Raw genomic sequence first — 23,655 nt, 5'->3', positions numbered from 1 at the left:
GAGAATTGGCTAAAACGAGAAGCACTTAAAAAAAAAAAAAAAACCCAAAACAACCCAGAGTCTGTGGGGCTGTGTCTTTTAACTGCTCTGCCAAAGAGAGAGGACGAGACAGCAGTGGAAGGGCCTTTGTAGTCGCTTGCTCTGGAAACAGTGACATCGCATGGCAGATGGCCTCCTTTTTGGACCCACTAACATTGTTTCTCCTCCTGCCCCTTCTTGCATCTGAATGATCCTCGGGACCGTCCTACCGAGAGAAGCCAGCTGGGTAGCCAGCAGGGCTTGCTGCTTTAATTCACCTTTGCACCGTCAGCAAATCAGGGGCCTGTTTTTCTCCAGCATTTGGAAGTCCCACAAGGGTATCTTCCTTACTCAGTGTATGTGTCAGCCCTTACTGCTCTTCGATGTTCAAAACAAGATGCATAGTGTTGCCACTCCCCACAGCCTGATCTCCCAAAGGGGTTTCTAACAGAGCAGAAGTAGACTCTTCCTTGGCGTGATATACACACCAAGATGAAGAGATCTTGATGATTTTTTTTTTTTTACATTTTTTACCTAATTTTACAAGAGGATTTTTTAAAAGACAGTTCTGTTTATGGTTACGTTCCTCTGTTCCAGAAGCCTAAATTGCCAATGAGATGTTCTCGCTCCTGATTTGTGGAAGCACATTAGTGACCAAGGAGGATTGCTTGGCATTTTTATGTTTCATTCCATCCTTGGCATTGAAATTTTTTCCCTGATCCTTTCCATTGAAAGTGACAGTTGTTTTGATATATTTCGTGGTATGAACAGATACCTATCAGAATCTGAATTGGAACGACCTGTATGAATCCCTTTGCACCTTGAAATGACCAAGTGATGAATATTCTACTTAGTTTTCAGCTAGCACTTTATAAATGGAGAGCTTTTCACAAACAATGACCTGTCTCTCCGTAACGCAGGAGTTGTGTCATGCAGAACTCTGTCACCTTCAGGTGTATCCACAAGTAGGCTCCCCGGTCAAAAGAGACCCACATAATTAGATTCTCTTAAATTATATTCTTGTTCTCAGTGGAGAAGCTGTGCCAGCAGCATCAAGATCCATTCAGGAGGCTTTTCTCAGTAGAGTTCCCCCAATCATCCCTCGTACCAACTTTTTCTCACTTATGGAGTCTTAGCTTTTTTTAACTAAGACCCCACTGACCCCAGAAAGCAAAGTGTGGGCTTTATCATCTGACCCAGAGGGACAGACGGCTTCTGAGTCCAGACATCTCTATCCGCCAGTACAGGAGAGTAGTTATGGCTCACCTTTTACTCCGGCTAAGAGACCTAAGAGGAAGGTTACCCCTAAGAGGAGACAGGAAAGACCAGTTACTCCTCCAAAGAAAAGAAGAAGAAAATTACATAAGATGGATTATGCTGCGGAAACTCGTCAGGACAAAGTAAGTTGATCTATTGTTCCAAAGCTTTGTGGTGGGCAGGTCTGAGTTGAAGGTTTCCTTCAGTGCCTTGGTTTGAAAATCAGCTAAACAAGTTTCAGAAAAAATCTGGTTCATCATCCTTGGCTTTAAGTCCAGAAAATCTGGTACTTCAGACATTAACCCTGATGTGAAGACTTCTTGAACTTTCAGCCAGGAAAAAAGAGCCTTCTACTTTCTTTAGAGTCAGTTGCCCTAAAACTAGTGTGAACATTTAGGTTTGAACTAATGTTAAGAAGGCTGTTGGTTTTGCTTGCACTTCTCCATAGAATTTGTCACAGTGCTTTGTAGCCTTGGTTCTTAAGAACAACCCAGTGAGGTAGTCGGGGAAATCCTCAAAAAACAGCGTAGGTTAATACTCAGTAGAATATTGGATTCGATTATTGGTCAATACCTTCAAGTTCAGAAGAGGTCTTGGGTAGTAGACAAAGGAATAGCTGAGACAGAAGGAGAGAGGAAACAATGGGTAGATAGAATTGGATGAGTTTTCTTATTGAGGTAAGAGCCATGTCTGCTCTTTTCTTTACGTCCAGAATAGCTTATAGGTTGTTACTTTTCTTGAAACTTCAGATACCTCTGAGGCGCTATCTTCTTTATGATTGTTTGGACTAATCACTAAGAAGTAGGTTCTGGATTTTAATCTGAGTCGTCTTGTTGAGTAAAATAAAATAATTTGTTGCCAAGGTTGACATATGTTGTGCATTTGATATTTCTTCGTGTAGGTGAAGGTCTTAGAGGAGAGCATAGTTTACTCAGAAGCAAATCCCGCCTAGGCCAGCATCTCTTAGTCTTTTTAGAGTTTGCCGCACGTATCATTCTGAAACTTTCACTTGTGACTTACTCCTTGGAACAGAATTTGAAATACTGACCCCTGTCATGAGGAAAACAAGTTTACACCTGATTTTACTGATGACATGATATGAGGAAAGACCTTGAGTCATCAGAGAAGATGCTGAAGAAAGATAATACTATGTGTCTGAGTGAAAAAAGATGAACAAATCCCTTCTGTTCTTATCGCTGTCACCTGGAGTGGATGTGATTGTAGCTTAGTAGTCAGATTCAGCTGAAGTACTGTTAAGTGTTTACCTGATGTATGTTTCTTGAAAATCTTTCCATTACACAGAGATGAGAATGAAAGACGGGCCTCTAGTATGTGGGAACATTTATACTATTAGAAACGTCCGTTTGCAGCAAGAACATGAGATGGATTATGATTCTTATGCTTTGGAAATGTGCTTCAGAGAACTGAGTTCTCATTTTTTGTTAGGCTAAATAAGAAATCTTCTAGAACAAGCTCAACAATTCACTTCTGTTTAAGTTTGGATTCTTGGAGATTTTTATTGTACGCAAAATCAGCTTGAAAGGGCTAACTTGAGAAGTAGTAGCCTGTTTCTTAGAAGGGGTCCTTCTATTAAGAGTTTATGTTGTCATAAACTAACAGTTAAGGGTTTTGGAACGTTAGATGGATCTCATTGTATTAATGATGTTCTAATTTGGCATCCAGTGGAAGGTTACCATTTAACCTCAGAACTGCTTTGATTCTCTTGGCCTCCATCTTCTTGCCGTGGTTCAAAGTCTAGGTGATTTCACATGGGAAAAAAGAGGCTTAAACTATCCATCTGATTTTCTGATCACTTTCAAAATTCTTGGATTTAAAGAACATCGTTACATTTTAGAAAGGCTATTTTATCTCTTTAAAAAAAAGAGTTGCCCTTAATATTTTGACTTTTTAATTAACAAATCTTGAAAGGGATTGGATGAGGAGAGGTTTTATGTTCCTGAAAGAACACAAATAAAAGTGCTTAGACCAGATTTCCATTAAGAATGGCAGGAAATCTCCCTAGACAAAGCTCTGCCTCTGGGCCTGAAGTTTTCTTTCCAGAAGGTTCTAGGGGTAGAAGATCTATGAGATACTGAAAGAAAAAAAAAAAAAAAACCTTCAGAGACTAATTTGCTCCTTTTTCCAGATGACAAATCCTCTGAGGGAAATTGACAAAACAGTGGGGCAATTAATGGATGGACTGAAACAACTAAAGCTGCATCGCTGTGTGAACGTCATCTTTGTTGGAGATCATGGTAAAGCTGTGTTTCTTCTTTGCCAATATGGTAGATGGATAAATGTTTCTGATGATCTTGGGGCAACCTTTGCCTTCAGAATCCCAGGTTGTATTCCTCACCCTCTTCCCCCCTTCTTCAGGATGAGGAAAGAAATTGAGCCACGACTCAAAGCCATGAGATGACCTGAGATGACCCTGTGTTCATTTTGATCAAAACCAGGGACTTCCTGTATCTTTCTGTTCTTTGCAGGAAAAGCCTTTCTACAAAAATCTGTCTCCTATTAAAGAGTTGCAGACAATTCGCTTGTGATATTAAGGGCTTGCTCTGTGAAGGTGACATATCCCCACTAGCCGCATCCCCCAAAGGAACCCACAGAGTTCATGTGGCTAAAAATTAAATCTAAACATGATAAAGGGGCAGAGACATAGGATTCTTGTCAAAGAAGTGTCATATAAGTAAAATGATTTCCATGCATTCACTGAGTGAATTCAAGAACCAAACCAGAGGACTCTGCTTGGGTAGAGAAGACTGTTAAAGAGAGGAAGAAGGTCTTTAGGAAGCAGTTCTTCTAAATCACTGTATAAAGTAGAAACATTCACGGACCAAGAGCATCAAAAACATTATATGTTTATAGAGCTGAAGGGGGACCATCAGAGAGCATTCTTATTTCACAAGTGTGCAGCCTGAGTTTCGGAGAGTGCCTCCTGCATTCCAGAACTAGCAAATTGCAATTGTGACCCTGGACTATGTGGCTGCTCCCTTCTAGGAGAGGATTTGGAAGAAGAAAATTGACTCATTGATAGTTCTGTTAAGAAGGGCAGATAAATCTCCTTAATCAAAACTCTGCTCTGGGCCTGAAGTTTTCTTTACAGAATGTTCTAGAAAATCTATGAGAAATTAAAAAAAATAAAGCCCTGGGACTAACTTGCTCTTTTGCAGGGAATAAATCCCTGTGACCATCTGCAAAATCATGCTCCATGAGTTTGATCTGGTGGAGACCTGCAGATAGGACAGAAAATTTGGAGCATGTGACACAGCTAATTCTATTTAAGTTGCCCAGAGGTGTCAAGAACATTTGGTCACATGGTGGAGCCAGATGTCTAAGAAGTAGATGGGTCCCAATGAGTCACATGCTGGAGCCAGATGTCTAAGAAGTAGATGGGTCCCAATGAGTCACATGCTGGAGCACTGTAAAAGTCATGGCTGAATTAAAACCTTGTCATGCCAGTGTGCAGACTTCTGGGATGAATAGATTGCATAGCATCTCTTCCTTAAAAGGTGGTATGGTCTAGTGTTTCAGAGCCTGGGCTTTGGAGTAAGAATGAGTTTCAGTGGAGCTCAAATCGCACTGTGCCACTTATAAGCCTATCCAAGTCTCAGCCTCCTCTTCTGTAGAGTGAGGACACTAACGTCACCTACACAGAGTTAGTTGGGAGGATGAAGGGTGATGATGCTTGAGAAGCACTTTGAAAGCAAGAGAGATGGTTCACCACTGGTGGGACATAAGGTGACTTAGAATGTAGCAAATGGAAGATCCTTCTAGTCTTCCACTAATATATATTTAGAGACTTCCCTTTCCTGGATTGATGTTGTACTAGAACATGAGATGTTTATTGTTTTTTTCTTTCTTCCTGAGATTTAAATATTAAAAATCAGGATATATAGCCCTTCTGCTCTGTTGGGATATCTTTTTCTCTCTCTTCCTTCCAATTTGAATTTAAAAAAAAAAGTGGGGGGGGGGAGTCTGGATCTAGGACCCCAGAAAGTGATAATTTGAATTTTACCAGCTCTGGGCCCCTCTGGGTTATATTTTTTAATTCCAAAAACTTAGGGAATCCTTTACAGTATCATTTATATGCCCCCTCTTAAAGAACATTCAGATATTGGGTTGTACAAAGCAATGACTTAAACTTTCATAGTGCCATCTCATCTGATAAATTCTGAAATGACAATAAATTCTCTTCCAGCCTCCATGGTTTGTGATTCAAAGATTTGAGCTTGCTTTTTTTTTTTTTTAATTTATTTTTCAACATTGACCAAGAACTTTTCCTTAATGGTAGGCAGGGAACAAATCTTGGGTGAGTGGGGAGAATATTTGTTGGTTTAAAAAATTCCCTACCTAGACCCTTTTTGTGTTCTAGTTGCAAGCGTTCAGTTTTGACTGATTACGTTGTTTACGACTTGTTTTCAGCGTTATTTTGTTTTTCAGTTTGGGTGGTCACGGGGCGGACATTTTTCTTTCTCATCTCTTGTTGCCAGTATTGTTCTGTCAGTAACATCCAAGGCCACCAGTGGAGGCAGAGTGAGGACTGGTGATTATGTGCTCAAGTCAGAAGATATATTAGAGAGAGAGAGTTGGAAAATGACATTTTGTAAAAGAGACACAGAACTATATATTCCAGTTATTTACACCACCTCCAGCTGGGAAGAGTTTAAAGCAATCTAGGATTTTTTTTTTAAAGAATATATCTTTTTCATAATGACCATGTAAATAGTTTTTTTTTTTTTTTAAAGATCATGGTTACTTCCTTTGTCTTGTTCTTGCTGAATGGCTTCAAATGATAATTGAGATGTTGTGTTTTCAACCTTCTGGTGCTGCAAGATGATGTGACTAAGTCAAAGTCTGGTGAAAAGTTTATATAAAGAAGCATTACAAAATTTAAAGTCAAGTTAAGAAATCTCAGAAGTGAGAGGTCCCCACATTAAGTTGTTAAAAGCAAATTGAGATACTTGAATATTATCTTTAGTGTCTGTGTTGAGATTTTAATTTTATGATTGCCTGAAAATACTTTCTTTTTCTTCCTGTAGGAATGGAAGATGTCACATGTGATAGAACTGAATTCTTGAGCAATTACCTGACTAACGTGGATGACATTACTTTAGTGCCTGGAACCCTAGGAAGAATTCGATCCAAATTTAGCAATAATGCTAAATGTAAGTTGATTCTTAAAGTGCCAAGCCGTTAGAATGGTAACTTAGTGGAGTGAGAAAGGGCTTGTTCTCTGAAGCTGGGCTACTTGGGTAGAAGCCCTGGCTTTGCTACTTCTTAGCCGAGTGAACTTAAATAAGTCATTTAAACTCTAAACCTCAGGGATTTTGTTTTTGTTTTTGTTTTTGTTTTTAATCTGAAAAAAGAGAATGATAATAACAGCTAGCTCATGGGAGTTGTTGTGAAAATGAATCTATGTGTATCACTTAGAACAGTTCCTGGCACATGGTAGCATTATATAAATATTTGCTCTTGTTTTTATCATGTGGAGAACACACTTAATTTGAGGCATGTGTATGACCATAAACTTCTGTTTACAAGAGAAAAACTTTCCAAGAAGAGGTTCAGGCTTACTCTTGAGCAGAAGCTGGGGAGTCCATGACAGCGTTGACAGAACCACACTCAGACCCTGAACCTTCCCAGGAGCATGGTTGAAGGGGACCCTTCACCTTTATAAAAGTGATCGACAGAACCCAGAAGGAGAAACTATTAAGCCCTTGGAAAGTGGCAGCTGTTTTAAAAGATTAGAGATAAACAGGAATAATCTTATCATCACTCATATTTTACACATTTGGGATCTGATACGCCACTGATGAGAACTTTGATTTATGGGCTCGGATATTTTTTGTAATGCCCAACCACCTAGCTTTTGAGAAGTGTATAGTTTTATTGGAAACATGCTGCATTTTGGGAAAAAGAGACTCCTTTAGCATTTTTAGCCTTGGGAATAAGAAACCATTGGCATCAAGCATTAAAGCTTTGGAAAATTAAGTTTTTCCCAAACGATGTTCCTGAGTCAGCACAAATGGGAACTGTTCCAAGGTCAACTCCAGGCAACGCTGTGAAATAAACAGTGTTGGTGGCTCTGCCTTCTCTTTTCCATGCTTTTCTGTCTTCTGTGTCCTCTCTTCTCCTCTGCTCACTTGAGATAGGCAGGCTCTCTCCAGAGATGGCCCGCCAAGTCACTACGTAACCTCATGAATTAGTATTTGCATTTTAGGGCTTGCGCAAGAAAGGTTTTATCTGTTTTGAAAGGTATTTGAGACGTCAGTGAAAGTAATAGAGAGGCTATTTTAAGGGGAAAGAAAAACTTCCCTGGGGCCAATGAAATGATAGCTACCAATAATTAAATGTTTTGTATTTTACATTTGTGAGGAACAGGGGAGCAGAGTGGTTAAGAGCACAGCCAGCGTGGCAAGGTGTCCGGGCTCAAATCTCAGCTCTGCCGGCTGCTCACGCTGTCACCTTGGGAAAGCCACTTAAACACTCTGTGCCTTGGTTTCCTCATCTATAAAATAAGGTTGCTGGGAGGATTAAAGGAGAGCTTATCTACATATCGCTTAGACTAGTGTTTAGCACATAGTCAAAGCTATACAAACGTTAGTTATGACAGTGACGTTTTCGTCACATCACTCTTGCACCAGATTATACACACACCATTTTACTTAGTCCTTCCAATGGCCCTGTGTGACAGCTATTGTATCCGCTCTTATAAACAGTAACAGTCAAGGCTCAGAGAGAGGCCGGGTTACTGGCTACGAGTATGACAGTTAGTGGCAGGGCTGGGATTTCAATCCAGGAGCTTAACTGAGTTTTACCCACCACCTTGCACTGGGGGTCCTTTCGGCTCTCACAAAGTGGGAGCTGTCAGCCGAAGAGGACTGAGTAGTTTGGAACTGTAGGATTGGTGTCCTCCACATGGGCTCAGGCATCTGTTATTTCCTAGAAGTTCTCTGGGATTTGTCTGAGCCATTTATTTTTCTTCATTATCAAAGAATATGAGCTTAACACTGTTTGGTTCCTTTGAGGACTGTGGTTTACGAGGCCACAGTGTGTCGCAGTTCAAAGCATGGCTTCCTCAGTCAGATTGCCCGTAGGGTCTCAGTGTGCATGTGCGCCCTGCCGCTACCTTCTAAATGCTCACTGGCTTAGCAAGGATTCTAACAGCACCTGCCTCCTGGAGTGGTTGTGAATGACCAGAGAGACAGTGTCTGCAAAGCTCTTACAGGGAGACTGCACGTTGTATGCACACAATTTGGGTTAATTATTATTGCTCTCGTGATTACTGATTTGCTTGCCATTAAAAGATGTAACTAAATTTTAACCCCAGTTTAAGCAGACGGGACTCCATTTTTGCCTTTGGGTTTCACAGCTTTAGAACTAAGATTCTGAACATTGTCTTTGAAGAGTATATATTTATGCTGCAAGGCAAGCTTCTTCATGCATTTGCAACAAACATGAACTAATATTTATTTATACTTATTAACAAATGTTTATTGAGTGCTTACGATGCACCAGGCCCCAGGGATGCAGCAGGAAGTGACAGAGACATGACCTGCTCTACTGATGTTTATATTCCAGGGACAGCTGCCTCCTGACTGTTGGTATCTCTTCTGAGAGCTGCTTTCCTTTTCTGCTGATTCTATAATGACATACTGAAGCAAATTTTTTTGAAAACAAAACAAAAATCCAAGCAACATACAATCTCCTCTTTCCCTCTACACCCCCCCAAAAGGGGACCTTCAGATAATGTAATCCTGTCCACAGTTTACACAGAGCCATCATTTACATAGCTTTGCTTTTAGCTCCTTCAGGGTATTGACTGAAATATCCTTTGTTTGCCGGTGGTGAAAATGAAGGGGGTGCATGCATGTGTGTCTGTGGCTGGAAGGGGGCAGCTACCTATGTAATTAGACCTGTGATGTCACCGAGGAATCAAAACTCCCTTTAAAAAAATGCAACTCAATGGATTAGAAGATTTATCTTAAAGTGGATGATGGTTTGTTTCAAAGATCTGTGGATAAATAGGAAGCTTCATAAGAAGCCCCAGATACCCAGTTTAGTTCCCGACATTAAATTTCAAATAAACTAAATCCAGGCTGGGACCATCTAGGAGAATTTAAAGAAGCAATGTACCCAGCGATATCCTCGTGCCCTGGAAGGAGGAATTCCCTTGCAGAAGCATTAACCTGGACCCAGCAGGGACACTGACCGTAGGAATTGGTCCACTTACTTTCTGCCTGTCACTTACTGAAATATTAAATACCCCCCACAGTTTTACATGTATTTTAAACAAAACCTAAAGCGATAGCTCTTCTAGGAGAAAAAAAAAATGGAGTCTCTTGCAAAAATGATTTCTCTCTGATTATTGCCAACTCTTTTGAAATCTTTTCTTTTTCTCTTTAAACAGATGACCCTAAAATCATTATTGCTAATCTCACAGTAAGTATCGCATGTCACCAGGCCTCTGCCCTTGGCATGGCTTCCACACACTCACCTCCTGTGCTCACCTCCCCTGTGGGGTGAGAGGAGCATTTTCTTCACTGCCCTGCCATCCTGTATGTTTGCTCCCCTAAGAGCTTTCAAAACTTCTGGCCCAGGGACAGCTGCAGGCTCCCTGATGTTCTTGGCAACGATACAAAATGAGAATATTTGATCTTGCCGTTGAGCTGAAAAGTATTTATTTATGATTAAACAGATCCTTACTCTTTCTGAACCAGATCTGCCCACAACCCTGTTCCACCGTTTCCCCATCCAGGGTAGAAAATGTGATCACATAGGCCTGAACATGCATCCTCCTCCTCCCTCCCCACCCCACCTCCCATCCCCGGACTTGCAGCATTTGGGAAAAGCCTTGGAGTTTGAGTTGCTCTTGGTGATGGTCTCAGATTCAGGAATGTATCTCAAAAATTTCTAACTCCCCTCTGACAACCTTCCATGTCTTCTTCAAAGTTATCGAATCCCCTTCGAATCTATTTGTTTTCAATTTTTGTTATTTGATGGGGGGGTCCCAAGTTCCATTTATTCACTAATTAGCCTTTGTTTGACTTAAAACCTCCCTCAGCTTTCTAGAGAAAGAATATCTTGGACTTTTCTAGAAGACACCCCACCTAAAGTCCAATATCCATTTGTATTTCAGTGTAAAAAACCAGATCAGCACTTTAAGCCTTACATGAAACAGCACCTTCCCAAACGTTTGCACTACGCCAACAATAGAAGAATTGAGGATATCCATTTATTGGTGGACCGCAGGTGGCATGTCGCAAGGTAACTTGGGGATAGGCAGTCCCTGTGTCTCATCTTTGTAACTACCTCCTTGGCACCTGGAGTGCTTTAAGGTCCTTAGCCATTATAAAAAGAAATCTCAGTTGGGAATCTCATCACTTCCAAAGAGTTTATATGCTAGATAAACAGTTAACGCTGAGATAATTCATCTCTCGGTCCCTGATCTCAGCATCTCTGTGGCTTTTTGTAGCCTCTTAGTCCATCTTTGTGTGTATGTCTCTTTCATTTTTCAAACTAACATTCTAGCTTCTATTCTTATTACTTGAGTAAGTCAAAAGTATGGCTGGGACATTGCCTTGCCACACTGGGCTGATTTGGTCTCTGTTGATAAGACTGTCGTCTGTAGTGATATTTATAGAAGAGTTCAGAAAATGTTGTTAATCTTTATACTTCTATTACTGTGAGCATGTTTTACATTGCCTTAAATATTTCAGATGTTTGCCTTGTTTTGAGCTACAAAAGCCTCTCCAAACATGGAAGAGACTACTCCTTGCTCTTGAATCTGGTGTAGGACGTGTCTGGGAACGCTAGCCTGTTCCAAAGAGCTAATTATCAAAAGCTTAATCACTTTCACACAGACCTTACCCATTCACTCTTGCTTTGAATTTCTTCTTAAGAAAAGTGTAGTAAATCCATCCATAGTAATAACTGAACAGTTACTAGATGCAGTCTGGGTAGGTACTGTGATGAACTTACAAGGGAGAGAAGATAACAAGGAAATGTTGGTCCCTAAGAGTTCGTATCTGTATGGACCATCTGGAGATATGCATGTGACAAATACATAAATACCCTACTGCAATTGTCAGGGATACATTAGGTTAAATATGTAGGATTATGAAGAGAGACGCATAAGGGCTAGAAGTTATTGAAGTCACGTAGAACAGACATGGGGAATCTTCAAGGAAAAGTTACAAAAATGTGACCAAAATGGCTTCACTGAGTATATCTGAGTATGGGATGGCTTGGAAGAGAAAGCAAGTTTGGCACCACTGGTAGGTTTAGAGGAAGAAAACCTGGGAATTGAATAGAAGTTAAGTAAAAGATGACGACTGTTGAGCAAATTAGTGAAGCCCAAAGCCAAGCATTTTAATTAGCAGTAAATCTTTTAAATTTAACTCATGAATTGTTGAGTTGTTATATGCACATATCTTACTATCCCAAGTTGAAAGTACTTTTCCTAAGAGTGAGGACCCCCAAATTTAATTTCTTTGTTTTCCCCCAAGTACTTTACTTCAGTGTGATGTACTTATAGGTACTTAAGAAATATTTGTATTAATGAACATGAACATTTTTTTGAAAAGTGCTACATGACATTAAGCAAGAGGCATCTTCCTCTCAGAACAAGGAATGTCAAGTGCTTCTGATGTCTGGAGAGCAGACTTTCTGTTTTCTGTTTCTAAATAAGAGATACTGTCTAGGTGGGGCTTAGCTTTTGTTAAATATGCCACTATTACAAATGTTAAGTTTACCGCTCAGTTATGCTCTCTAGTTGTGCTACTAGGTAAATTTGTATGCAAACATTTTCATAGAAGATAGATCTCCATTAATTGATTAAACATTGTGTATTTTAAAAGTGTCGCCTATGTGCTTGGCATTGAGCATAGTGATGGGTACATAGAAGCGAACCAGACAAACCTGGTCCCAGAGGGGAGAATTTTACAGTCTCGGAGCTAGTGAAGCACATGGGCATACAGAACATAGGCATACCTCGTTTGTTTTGCACATACTGAGTTTTCAACAAATTGAAGGTTTGTGGTAACCCTGCATTGAAAAAGTCTATTGGTGCCATTTTTCTAACAGCATTATTTTTTAAATTAAGGTGTGTACATTGTTTTTTCAGACATAATGCTATTGCATGCTTAATAGACTTTAGTCTAGTATAAATATAACTTTTATAGGCACTGAAAAACCAAAAAATTCATATGACAATTTATTATGGTATTGACTTGATTGTGGTGGTCTGGAACCAGACGTGCAATTTATGGTATTGACTTGGTTGTGGTGGTCTGGAACCAGACGTGCAATATCTCCGAGGTGAGTCTGTACCTGTGACCACTGCTTTGCTCATTGCCAGCACGATGTAAGAGGAGGGCACCAGGACTTCTGGTCAGGGGTCCCCATTTGTCCTGGGCTGACCATCAAGCAAAAGTGCTTGGGGGCAAATGAACATCGTCATCTTTTGATCCCCACCGGAATGATGCAGTTAAAATGGAGACAAATATGCTTGCAAAATCCACTTCATAGAGATTTTTTTTGTTCACTGAATTTTTTTCTTTTAATCAGAATGATTTCATGAGAAATTCTGACTGTGCAACTGTTTCGCTATAGGAAACCTTTGGATGTTTATAAGAAACCATCGGGAAAATGTTTTTTCCAGGGAGACCATGGATTTGATAACAAGGTCAACAGTATGCAGGTATGCTCACAGAAGTATGAACTGAAGTGTTGGAGCAGTTCTCAGAACTGACGGGGATGGTGGTGTGAGTGAGGCTCGTGAAGTCCTCATAAATGGAGGAAGGGTTGCTACTGGATCTTAGCAAAGCCTAATTGTTTTTGTTTGTTTTCTTTTCTTTTGGAAGACTGTTTTTGTAGGTTATGGCCCAACATTTAAGTACAAGACTAAAGTGCCTCCATTTGAAAACATTGAACTTTACAATGTTATGTGTGGTAAGTCACTTATTTAATCAAAACCAATAAAACAATCTTGAGTTAACATATGACCTCCTTCAATGTCAGAGAAAGAAATGAGGTGTCTGTTTTCTGGGATCACCTCGTCCTTTCACACACAAAAAAATGTTGTAAGTTGCCCATTGGTTCAAGGGACAGAATATCATCCCCTTCTAAGGCTTCTTTGTCTTCCTTCAACAGTTGACTAATGGGGAGTTTTCATAGTGTTGCTGTTGGCAGCCTCGGGCTGATCTAACATAGCATTACAGTTTGACACCACTGGTCAGAGACCGGGTGAAGCAAGAGTTCGGTACAGAGCTTTCTCCCACCTCCATCTCTCGCATCGCAGCCCAGTTAAAATTTTTGCCAGCTTGCATCCTGGCCAGCTATTTATGTGCTTCTAATTATTTTTCTTCCTTGAGTTTCTAGTTGCTGAATGAGGACAACTTTTCCTATTTAGTAAGGGAGTGCCAGTCTGGTGGTTAGAGGGGGAGTCTGAAAGTCGGGTCTCCTGGGTTCTTTTCCCATCTTGGCTGCTAGCTCTCCCCTGCCCTGCCTCTCAGCTTAGGCAAGTCACTGTATGCTCGCTTGGCAACCATTCACTTGCTATGAAATCAGCCTGTTCATTTCACAGCGGCACTTCAGGGCACAAGGCCAAAGCCTCCTCTTGTCCCCGAACTTCTGTGGAGTGCATTAGAGGGCAGACTAAAGGTTATTTACTGATTATAAGTCCCATTTCAAAATTTGGGATTAAAAGTCTCAGACAAGCAGAAAGGTAATGATCCTGACACTGATAGTGCTTGAGTGGAAACCATCACAGACATAGGCAATAGCCAAATAAGACCCTCTTCCTTCACTCTTTCTTTTTGGGAATGTCTCTCTTTACAGTCAATCAATGAACATGCTGTTTCCGAAAGCTGTTGTCAAAACGTGACCAGGCAGGAATAGTTTAGGAAGTAAGAAGTGAGCCTACCATCTAAATTTGGTTTTGTCCAGTTCTAATGTGTATTCCAAGTTTTCAGACCCTTGGAAGGTGAATGGTCTTGACTCTCACTATATCCCACCTAAAATATTTACAGACTACCTGGCTTCTTTTCTTTCTTCTTATCAGATCTCCTGGGATTGAAGCCAGCGCCTAATAACGGGACCCATGGAAGTTTGAATCATCTCCTGCGCACTAATACTTTCAGGCCAACCATGCCAGAGGAGGTTACGAGACCCAGTTACCCAGGGATTATGTACCTTCAGTCTGACTTCGACCTGGGCTGTACCTGTGATGATAAGGTAGAGCCAAAGGTAGAAATAATCTTTTTATGTTTTTCATGGAGGAGGCTGGTGGGCATAGAGCATCCATTAGGACTTTCTGTGATGATATATGTAGTTTATAGCTGTATCAACTCTAAGCTGGTAGTCACTGACCAGATGTAACTTCTGAGCACTTGGAACTAAATTTTTAGTTTTGTTTAGTTACTTTAAATTTAAAGAGCCATATGTGGCTCGTGGCTGCTCTGCTGGACAGCACAGGCATAGATAATGAAGAGCAAAAAGTAAAATTCGTAATGCTATGCTGTGGAGTCACAATTCCCAACCCAAAGTTTTTTCCTTTTTTTCAACCTGGATTACATGTCTATCAGTCATGGTCTCAATAGGAAACAGATGGCCCACGCAGAAGAGGTTTTTCAAAAAAGTTTAAAGGGTTTGTTTCAGTCATGTTTAATGGGAAGACTATTCACAAAGGCTGGGCAGGGTAGAGGGAAATCAGTGAGGGATGGCGAGGCACCCTGGGGCTATTAGGGTACCAATCCTCAGCCTCCACACTAAAGGGCTCCACACTAAGGCAGTGACCAGCACATGGAGAAAGAGCTGTAGAGGAAGGAACTCTGGGAGTTGGTAGATGGGTGGGATGAATACACTGCAGCCTGGTAGAGGGGAAGTTGGGGGAGTAAGTCCTACCCGCCCCTCGTCCCCTACTGGGACCTCCCAGTGTTGGAACCCAGCTAGAGGGCAAGTTTTCTCTTTGATGCAGTCCCTAGAGGGCAGTCTCCCAGGGCACAAAGCCGGGTAGGGAAGGGAACAGCAGGTTGTGGGTGGTGGCGAAAATAAGGACTACCCAGCACATTGTGTTTGGACAGTTTTTGAAACAAACTACATGTGTTCAACAATGATTTGCATATTGAATTTTATACTGATCAAAGACTTTAGAGCTGCCAATCAGTGCTTCTGATAGCAAAGAAATAACCAGTGTTACCACACTGAGTTGACAGGACTCCAACACAAGGCAAAGAAATCTGTTATTTTCACATGTGTGGTTTTATTACAGGCAAATATGTCATCTTTCTATTAGACCTTTCCATTAGAAAAATGGAAAATGGTTTTCCTTCTGGCCTAGCCCCCTTCCCTTCCATTTGCTACCTCCTAGGGGCCTAGGAGCCACAGTTTGGGAGGCCCACCATGGAAGAAAGTTTGCTCTGCCTCCTTACTGTCCCCCCTACCCCCGCCCTTTATCCTTCCTACTGTAGCTCCTGATGAGAACTAATGAGGCTAATTAGTATAAACCAGGTAATTCTAAGACCTCAGCTAGAGGAGTTGAGTTGCCCAAGTCAACAGGAAGTGGTCTTTGAAGTGAATTTCAGATATAATTTTAGAGGAATCTGTTAGCTGTATCTTGTTGTCTGAATTACCTTTCTTCTGGGGAACAAGAAATAGTTTGGTTATTTTATCTTAAACCATTTTAGAGGAATTCTAGATCATCTGTATTTTGTCAGTGGGTTTCACCAAAAGACTACTTTTCTTTTCTTAAAAAAAAATACAGACTTACTGATAAGGTATAGAGATTAATAAAATGAAGATTTTAATATACACATTGTGAGAAAGACAACATTACAGATGGAGTGGAATCTCCACGTGACACCTCCCCATCCCAACCCGACTTCCTTCCTACCCAGACATAATTAACATCCCAAATAGAGTGTGCATAATTGCCAAGCAGACCTCTATACTTTCACTCCATACCTAAGTAGCTCTTAAATATCTATTAAGTAGTTTTTAGTATAGTTCCCTAAAATAACCTATAGTATCATTTTGCACATTATATATGTTTAAGTAAATGCTATTATGCTATGTGTCCTGCAATTATTTTGTTCATCATTATGTTTTTGAGATGTATGCCTATTATTATGTGAAGTTTTAGCCCCTTTATTTTTACCGCTGAGTTAATATTTAATCCTATCACTATACCATACTGAATTTATTCATTTTCCTATTTGAGAACATTTGGTAATTTCCAGCTGCTAGTGTCTCCAGACAATGCTGTAACAGACATTACTGTAGATGTCTTTTTGTGCACATACGCTTGAATGTCTCTAGTAGCTGTAGTGGGAGTTGGAGTGGCTGAGTCATGACTTTTCAGAATTGCTGAGTCATTATGTTTCAGCTTTAGAAAAAGCAATTTCACAGATTAGTTTGAGAATCACTTTAGTGTGCCTTGAGATTAATCCTAAATATTGAGGCAATATTCAAATTAATGTACATATATATGCCCTAATCATCATTGCCAACATGGGAAGTTAGTACCATAACTACCCATAGTTTTAAGGAAAGGAAACAAAGTCGAGGAGAGAGTAAATAACATTCGTGACCATAGAATCACCAGGAAGTGAAGCCTAAAATTTCAGTTTGAGATAGAATAGTAATACCTCTACAGAGCTTACGATATTGATGAAGTTTAAGGATCCTGTTTTGAATTTGGCTGGGTACTAAGGAGAGAGAAGGGTACTGGAAAAAAAGAACATTTCTGATTTTCTTTCTTTTCTCTCTCTCTCTCTTTTTTGGTTTTCATACATGAAGAACAAATTGGATGAACTCAGCAAACGCCTTCACATAAAAGGGTCTACAGAAGGTAAGGAGTTGATGGAAAAAACAACCAGATAAGTTTTGTTGTCTAGTTTTCAAAAATTGGAGAGACTTCTTATTTACTTCATAGTGTAAGCACAATATTTTTTTAAGATTCGAACTTGGATTGTGAAGTGATTTCAATACCATCTGCCAAAGGGTATTGGTTTATTCTATGTAGACAAGATGCCAGCTGTGTAATAGTTAGAAAAGTCCCATTACCTTTTTTTTCCCGCCTCAATAGCCTATAAGCCCTCGAAAAAGAGACATACCATTGTGTCTCTGATGGATCATAAGTTTAGGTGCTGATGGGGACTTCCATGAGGGGAATGGAAGTCACAGTTATGAATGGTAGCAGCTGGTACCCCGACTGAAGCCTCCCTCCCCGGAGAGTCAGTGTGCATGTAACAGGGAGGGATGCACAGAAGGAACCAAATCAGAACTCCGTCTTCAAATAAAAATTATCTGGAACCCTAACTCATCCTTCTCTTGTTTTATGTACAATAATAACACTGCAAGTCCCATGCAATGGGTGAAATTATATAATCCTTTACCAAAGGGCTGTAAATTATTAGGAACAACAATGTAATCTCCACAAGCTCTTCTTCTGGTTTAGAAATTCCAGAAAATGAGAAGAAATTAGAAGAGGAGGGAAAGCTTCTAGTCAGGTTACAAAAGCAGATGGAATAGCATCTTGTAACAGCAAGAGAATGACCAAACTTACATTAAAAAGAAGACAGAACTCAAGCACAGCAGCCCAAGTCATGCAGTAAAGATGCACATAGCAAATTCTCTTGAGAGCATTACTTGGGTTATTAGCTGACATGTGGTTCTGTTTATCACATGTGCTGTTTCCAATCTGATTAAGTAAAGGTTGAGGAAACTGGGGGAAGATTTTATTTACTTCACTTATTTTCCCGCTTTATAAAGAAAGATCTTCATCTTCCTTCTTCTCTTTCTGCATCGCCACCCTCCCCCTTCTCTCTTTGATGGTAGAACACACAGACGCTGGCGTGTAATTGGGTGAACACAGCTTTGGAGATAGGACTTAGTTGGTGGAACACAATCCTTTACAAACTCTAGAAGTGATTTGAAATGTTTGACATCTAACCTCTAATGGACCGCAATGTCACGGTAACCAGAGAAGTTGAAATGCTGCTCAGATCAAGGGGGTAGAGTCTCATGATTTGAGTTTTTCAAATATTCAATCACCAAGACAGAGATTTTACTGAAAGGTTTACCTTGAAAAAATCACTAATGAAATAGTGAATTATGATAACTTTGAATGGACGCTCATGTTTTTGCTGATTCAAACTCCAGCTATTCATGGTCCTAAAACATTTCCATCTGGGAAAACACCCTGCATTTAGTTTGTTGGTGGCAGTGTGCTCATATGACAAAACCAGTTCCAGAACTCACCCTAAACAGTAGCTTCAAACTTCTGAGCATGAAAATAAAGAGGCATCTTCAAGATGAATCGCTGACTCTCAGGGCTGGGAGGAGCCTTATTTAGTAACTTCACTGCTCCATTGCTCTGCTCAGAGGTGAATATTAGTGTTGTATTTCTAGATAATGTTGTATCACTGAGGCTTAAAGTTTATATACTTTCATGGAAATGGACCCTGATGGGTATTTGTCGAGCACCTGCCCTGGGCTGGGAGCTGATTTCTTCAAGATGTCTCGTTCTGTCAGCATTGTCACCGATAGTTTCCAACATGTGACTTCATGATGATGACAGAATATTAGGGGAGGATCATGGTAGCACATCCTCTTGGTCTGCTCATGGCCTAGTGGGATAGCCTTTGATGATACAAGAGAGACTTTATTTATTTTTTGTTACAATTAACAGTTTAATATTCAATAGACTTTTTTGGTGTATGTTGTTTAAGTCTATAGAGCATAATTTTGTATGTATGCATGATAATGGCCATTTGCAATCTCCAATATCTGGTGTGATACAAGGGAGACTTTAAAACTATTACATGAAATACAAATAATTACGTATTGTTGTCTTATTATGTGCAAAGCAGTGTTTTGTTTAGATTCTAGAGTATGTGTAAGCCTCAGTGTTCTCTCTCCTGTTTCTCTCTCTCTTTCTCTCTCTTGGTCTTTGTCTCCTTAAGGATCCTGTCTCAGTCATTTCTTTAGCTACAAAATGACATTTTCTTGGTCCAAGTTCTTTCAGGCCTTACGGTGTATCTTGGATCATAAGTCTAGGCCCCACTGGAAATCTTCATTGTCTGCTCTGCTAGAGTAGAAACTTGTGAATTCAAGTGCATGTTATACTCAGAGTAATCACTTCCCCTTTCCAGATATCTTTGAATATATATTGAAGCTTTTAAACCATTTTGTAGGACTAAAGTTCTATGCAAATGTACAGTTATATTATTTTCATTCCTAGTTTTTTTTTTCAAATACCCCGTAGGTAGCCAATTTTTTCAGAATAAACCACGTGCTCTGCACATTCCATTTGTGACACTCATATGTGGCTGTTTTAATGTCACATGGCATAAAACCACTCATACATCTGTACAAAACACATGTGTAAAAGCTGTACATTCCAATATACCCAGGGAATATTTGAGGTAACAAAAGAGAGGCATATTAAATTAATCTTAGGCTATATTTTATTATAAATATTAAACTTCCAGAATTAAGTCCTTTACTAAACTGAAAAGGAATAAAAATGTAATCTTCAAAAACTGTGATCTGAACTGTTGCTAAAGCCTTAATATTTCTAGATATGTAATGAATTCCAGATCTTAATTGCATGACTACTGTTTCTGAATCACATGTGTGTAATGTCTTGGCAAACTTACTGAAGTTTCATTTTGAAATCCATTGAATCCATGGATGAATGAATGAACAAATGGACATGTTTAAATATCTCATGGCAAGCAGTTCTGGCCCTAGAACCAGGTTTATTTTTCACTGTAAGAATAATTGCACTATTTATTTTCACTTTAGTCTTTTCTTTATTTACATTGCTAGACTATGTTTTGTGTTTTCTTAGTCAGGTTGGCCTTCACTGTCATCTTTGTGGGAAAAGGAATTAAAGATCATTTTAACACCTGTATGTTTGGCTCCTTATCACACACCATGAGAAGTTAGTTTAGTTAGAAAAATGACTTGAACGCTAGTAATTCTTGTTAACTTTAAAGAAGAGTCCTGAATGTGACTAGAGAGGGACTTGCCTCTATAGCTCTTTTCAGTTCTAAAATGTTTCTCATTTTCATTATTTCACTGGAGATGTTAGCCATGCTGAAGAAGGAAGGAGATATGCTTGTGTTTCTCTGTGTACGAATTCTTGTGTGTGCTTTGGGGAAGACTTGGAAGAGATCAACACATGATATAATTTTTTAGGATTTATAGTAGGATTCAAGACTAATTGGATGAAATAGACACTATATTTGAATAGCCTTTACCTATCACTCTTCCTTGCTGAGATTGAAGGCGAGTGTATACCCTTTGCTAAATCACTACAACTACTTTGGGTCAAGACTGAGCTAGGTGCTTGACCTATATTCCTGTAGACAGTGCAATGTTCCAGTGAGATATGAGGCTTTGGGAGGTTAAATGACCGAATCACAGAGCTGTAGAGAGCTGAGCTGAGATCTGACTTCGGTCCTATGTGACACTAAAGCACCCGTACTTTCCTCTGTAAATGCTTCTTCTAAGGGCTGGAACAAAGAGAAGGTGTTTGGAGTGATTCGCAGGGCATATCAGAGGTTGGAAGTTGTTTCCCAAAGTATGAGATGCTTGGATACAAATTGTTGCTCTCAGTAGCTTTTCAGCAGGCGTGATTCAGGCAGAGCTCCTGCTCAGGAGTAGATGGGTCTTCATTCCAATGTGCTCTCCATTAGAATAACCCAGCAGGCAGCCTTTACCTGAAGACAACCCAAAAAGATAAGGAGAAGAATAATGGACCAGGACATCAGAGACCTAGATTCTGGGTGCTGTTATGTAGCTGAATTATCTTGTACAAATCATCAACCGCCAGTTCCTTCATTAGTAAAATGAAGATAACAATCTGCCCAGTCTATCTCTTGGTGTTGTATCAGGCAGATCATATGTAGAAAGCCAGTTCCTTAAAGTCAGAGAGAATAGTATTTAAAAAAAAAATAAAACAATCATTTATTTATTCAGCAAGTATTTACCAAGTAGATATTGGGCATTGTTGGTGGTAGAGATACAATGCTAAATAAAATAGATAAAAGCCCTGTTTTCATTAAGTTATTATTTTATTGTGAAATTTAGCTAGTTGATGAATTACAACATAGTGTTTTAAGGGTTGAGGTAAGAAAGAGCAGGACACTCACAGAGGCACTGAATCTGATCCTGGAGGAGGTTGACACGGCAGTAAATGGTAGACACTTAGGAGGAGAAAGGATGTAGGAAAAGGAAAGACCTTGGATAGAGATTTTGTGGTAAAATGTAAAAGCATATTATTGTGGGAGTGAATGTTTAAAAAAAACAAAGGAAAGGGGAGAGATTTTCATGTGGCTCTCAAGTCAGCCAGCTAATCTGTGGGAATATGAATCAGGAAGCTGAGGAGGGAAAAGAAACACAAACTCAAGTCTGGATGACCAAATTTTGGAAGACAAAAAGAATGAGCACTAAGGAAGTCCACACCACTTAAAAAGATTTGCCTCACAGAATTTTGCCAAGTGTGGTATTTGGAGGAGAACCTTGGCGTGTACCAAAAATGCCAGACACTATTGTAAACAGGGAACTGGGGTGTGGAAGGAAAGCTCTGTCTGGAATTTCATGGAGTAGAAACCCAGCCTGAGAAGAAACAAGCTCCACTAGATCTGTATCATGAAATCACGAGGAACATATTTCGAAAGCAGAGGCTCGCAGGCTCATCTCCAGGGGGACTGGGTTCTCAATGAAACACTTACATGACCAGAGACTGAGTTTCATGTACACTCCTGTGGCATGACTAGGGACATTTTGCTAAACAGAAACACGATGGGTGGCTTGTCTAAGGTGTCATAAGGAGTAGCAGACTCAAGCTGTGACCAAGAACTTGTGATTCTTGGATATGCTGATAAGCTGAAAAAGGAAAATCTGAATTTTGGTTCTGGACCTTAAAGTGTGTGTTTCTTACTGCAAAGATGATTTCATCTCTTTCTTAGATAATTTAGATGATTTCACCTCTTAGATAAGACTCTAATGCTTCAGGAAGACCCAAATTGATTCTTAGGGTCAGTTGGGGCACTAGACTGGATTTTAGGAGACTGCTAAAATCATTACATTCTTTTCTCTTCATGTCATATATGCTCAGTTAACAATTGAGAGAAAGTTGGTCAGATCATTAATTATTTGTGCTCCAGCTGTGTGCCAAAAACTATAGTTGTGCAGAGCTTGGGAGCCATGAAGCCCACATTTTGGACGAAAATAGTCTGTACATGCAGAGCAGAAGTGTGAGTAGAGATAGAGAAGCTTAACTGGAGAAATCAGTCAGGAGTAAGTGACTCAAGATTTGTCTCTTGCCATCTGGTTCCCTTTGTCCCTCTCCTCCTCATGTCTCTTCCATGAGAGTTGAATTGTGTGACCCTATTATTTGTCATCCCCTTTTAAATGTGAGAAGAGCAATTATGCCAGGGCAGCAGGCATAATGGGATGGGGGTGTCACTCTTAGCTTCGTAAGTTCTGTAAGGACTGTAGTGATGCCACCTCACCCCCATCTGTGGCATGTCTCATGCTCTGTGTTCCCTTTCCACTGTGTCGATATTTCCTGTGGAGTGTGCACCATATTGCATTTTAGTTATTTGTGTCATGTTTGTCTCTCCTATCGAACTGTGAACTTCTTGAGGGTAAAAGCTCTATCTTAATTTTCTTTACCCAGTATCTCTATTTCATAGCCCAAGGCTTGGCACAAAGAAGGTATTCAGTATACATTTGATGAGGGGGGATACATGAATGAAATCTTTGAAGATAGTGACAGGACTGGTGGAGAAGTTATTCCCAGTAAAGAGAAAAGGAGTCACATATATAATAGCACAGAATTGCTGACAACGATCACGAGCAGTATTGCAAATGAATCAGCCTTCGTGGAATGGATGCTGTGTTGAGGAATGACAAGAAATAAGAAGGAAACAGAGTTGGTGGAGTCTATAGATTGTCCAAAACTATTACTTGATGGCTGCTCCGAAGAGGGGTGTTGCCTGGCGAAATATGGCTACTGTGTTGTTGTCCCCTTAATGGGATAGATTGGAAAATATGCTAGGTTTGCATTTGAGCTAGGATGGGTAAGCATTAAAACTTGAATGCTAAAAAGAGAATAGCTTCTCAAAGAATCTTGATACTTCTGCTTCCAGCTGAAACCAGGAAATTCAGAGGCAGCAAAAATGAAATCAAGGAAAACGTTAATGGAAATTTTGAACCTAGAAAAGGTTTGGTTTGAAGGAAAGTCTGACTTGGTTAACTGCCCCCAAGTACCACTGTTATGATTTGCTGGCTTTTTACTTGTTCGTTATATTTCGTTTATATAATATTAGCGTATCGTGTTCTAATTCTTAGTGGGGG

General features: G+C 40.0%; 1 protein-coding gene across 11 annotated transcripts in view; it reads left to right on the top strand.

Annotated features, from left to right (window-relative positions):
* The window catches only part of ENPP2 (ectonucleotide pyrophosphatase/phosphodiesterase 2), a 101,120-nt gene that overhangs the window by 63,592 nt on the left and 13,873 nt on the right, over positions 1-23,655 (top strand). For 3 of the 11 annotated variants that reach the window (XM_031691280.2, XM_072949636.1, XM_031691282.2), the window contains 10 exons: positions 1,266-1,418; positions 3,422-3,530; positions 6,321-6,446; positions 9,692-9,723; positions 10,421-10,548; positions 12,895-12,982; positions 13,146-13,233; positions 14,345-14,529; positions 17,080-17,131; positions 23,448-23,522. In XM_031691280.2, coding sequence (XP_031547140.1) covers positions 1,266-1,418; positions 3,422-3,530; positions 6,321-6,446; positions 9,692-9,723; positions 10,421-10,548; positions 12,895-12,982; positions 13,146-13,233; positions 14,345-14,529; positions 17,080-17,131; positions 23,448-23,522 — 1,036 coding nt within the window. The remainder of the gene's footprint in view (positions 1-1,265; positions 1,419-3,421; positions 3,531-6,320; positions 6,447-9,691; positions 9,724-10,420; positions 10,549-12,894; positions 12,983-13,145; positions 13,234-14,344; positions 14,530-17,079; positions 17,132-23,447; positions 23,523-23,655) is intronic. The other 8 variants (XM_072949640.1, XM_006211429.3, XM_072949638.1 and 5 more) reach the window with 5 other exon arrangements.

This window comes from Vicugna pacos, chromosome 25 (assembly GCF_048564905.1).
Source record: "Vicugna pacos chromosome 25, VicPac4, whole genome shotgun sequence".
NCBI classification, from domain to species: Eukaryota; Metazoa; Chordata; class Mammalia; order Artiodactyla; family Camelidae; genus Vicugna; species Vicugna pacos.
This window is presented reverse-complemented; position numbering and strand designations above follow the sequence as displayed.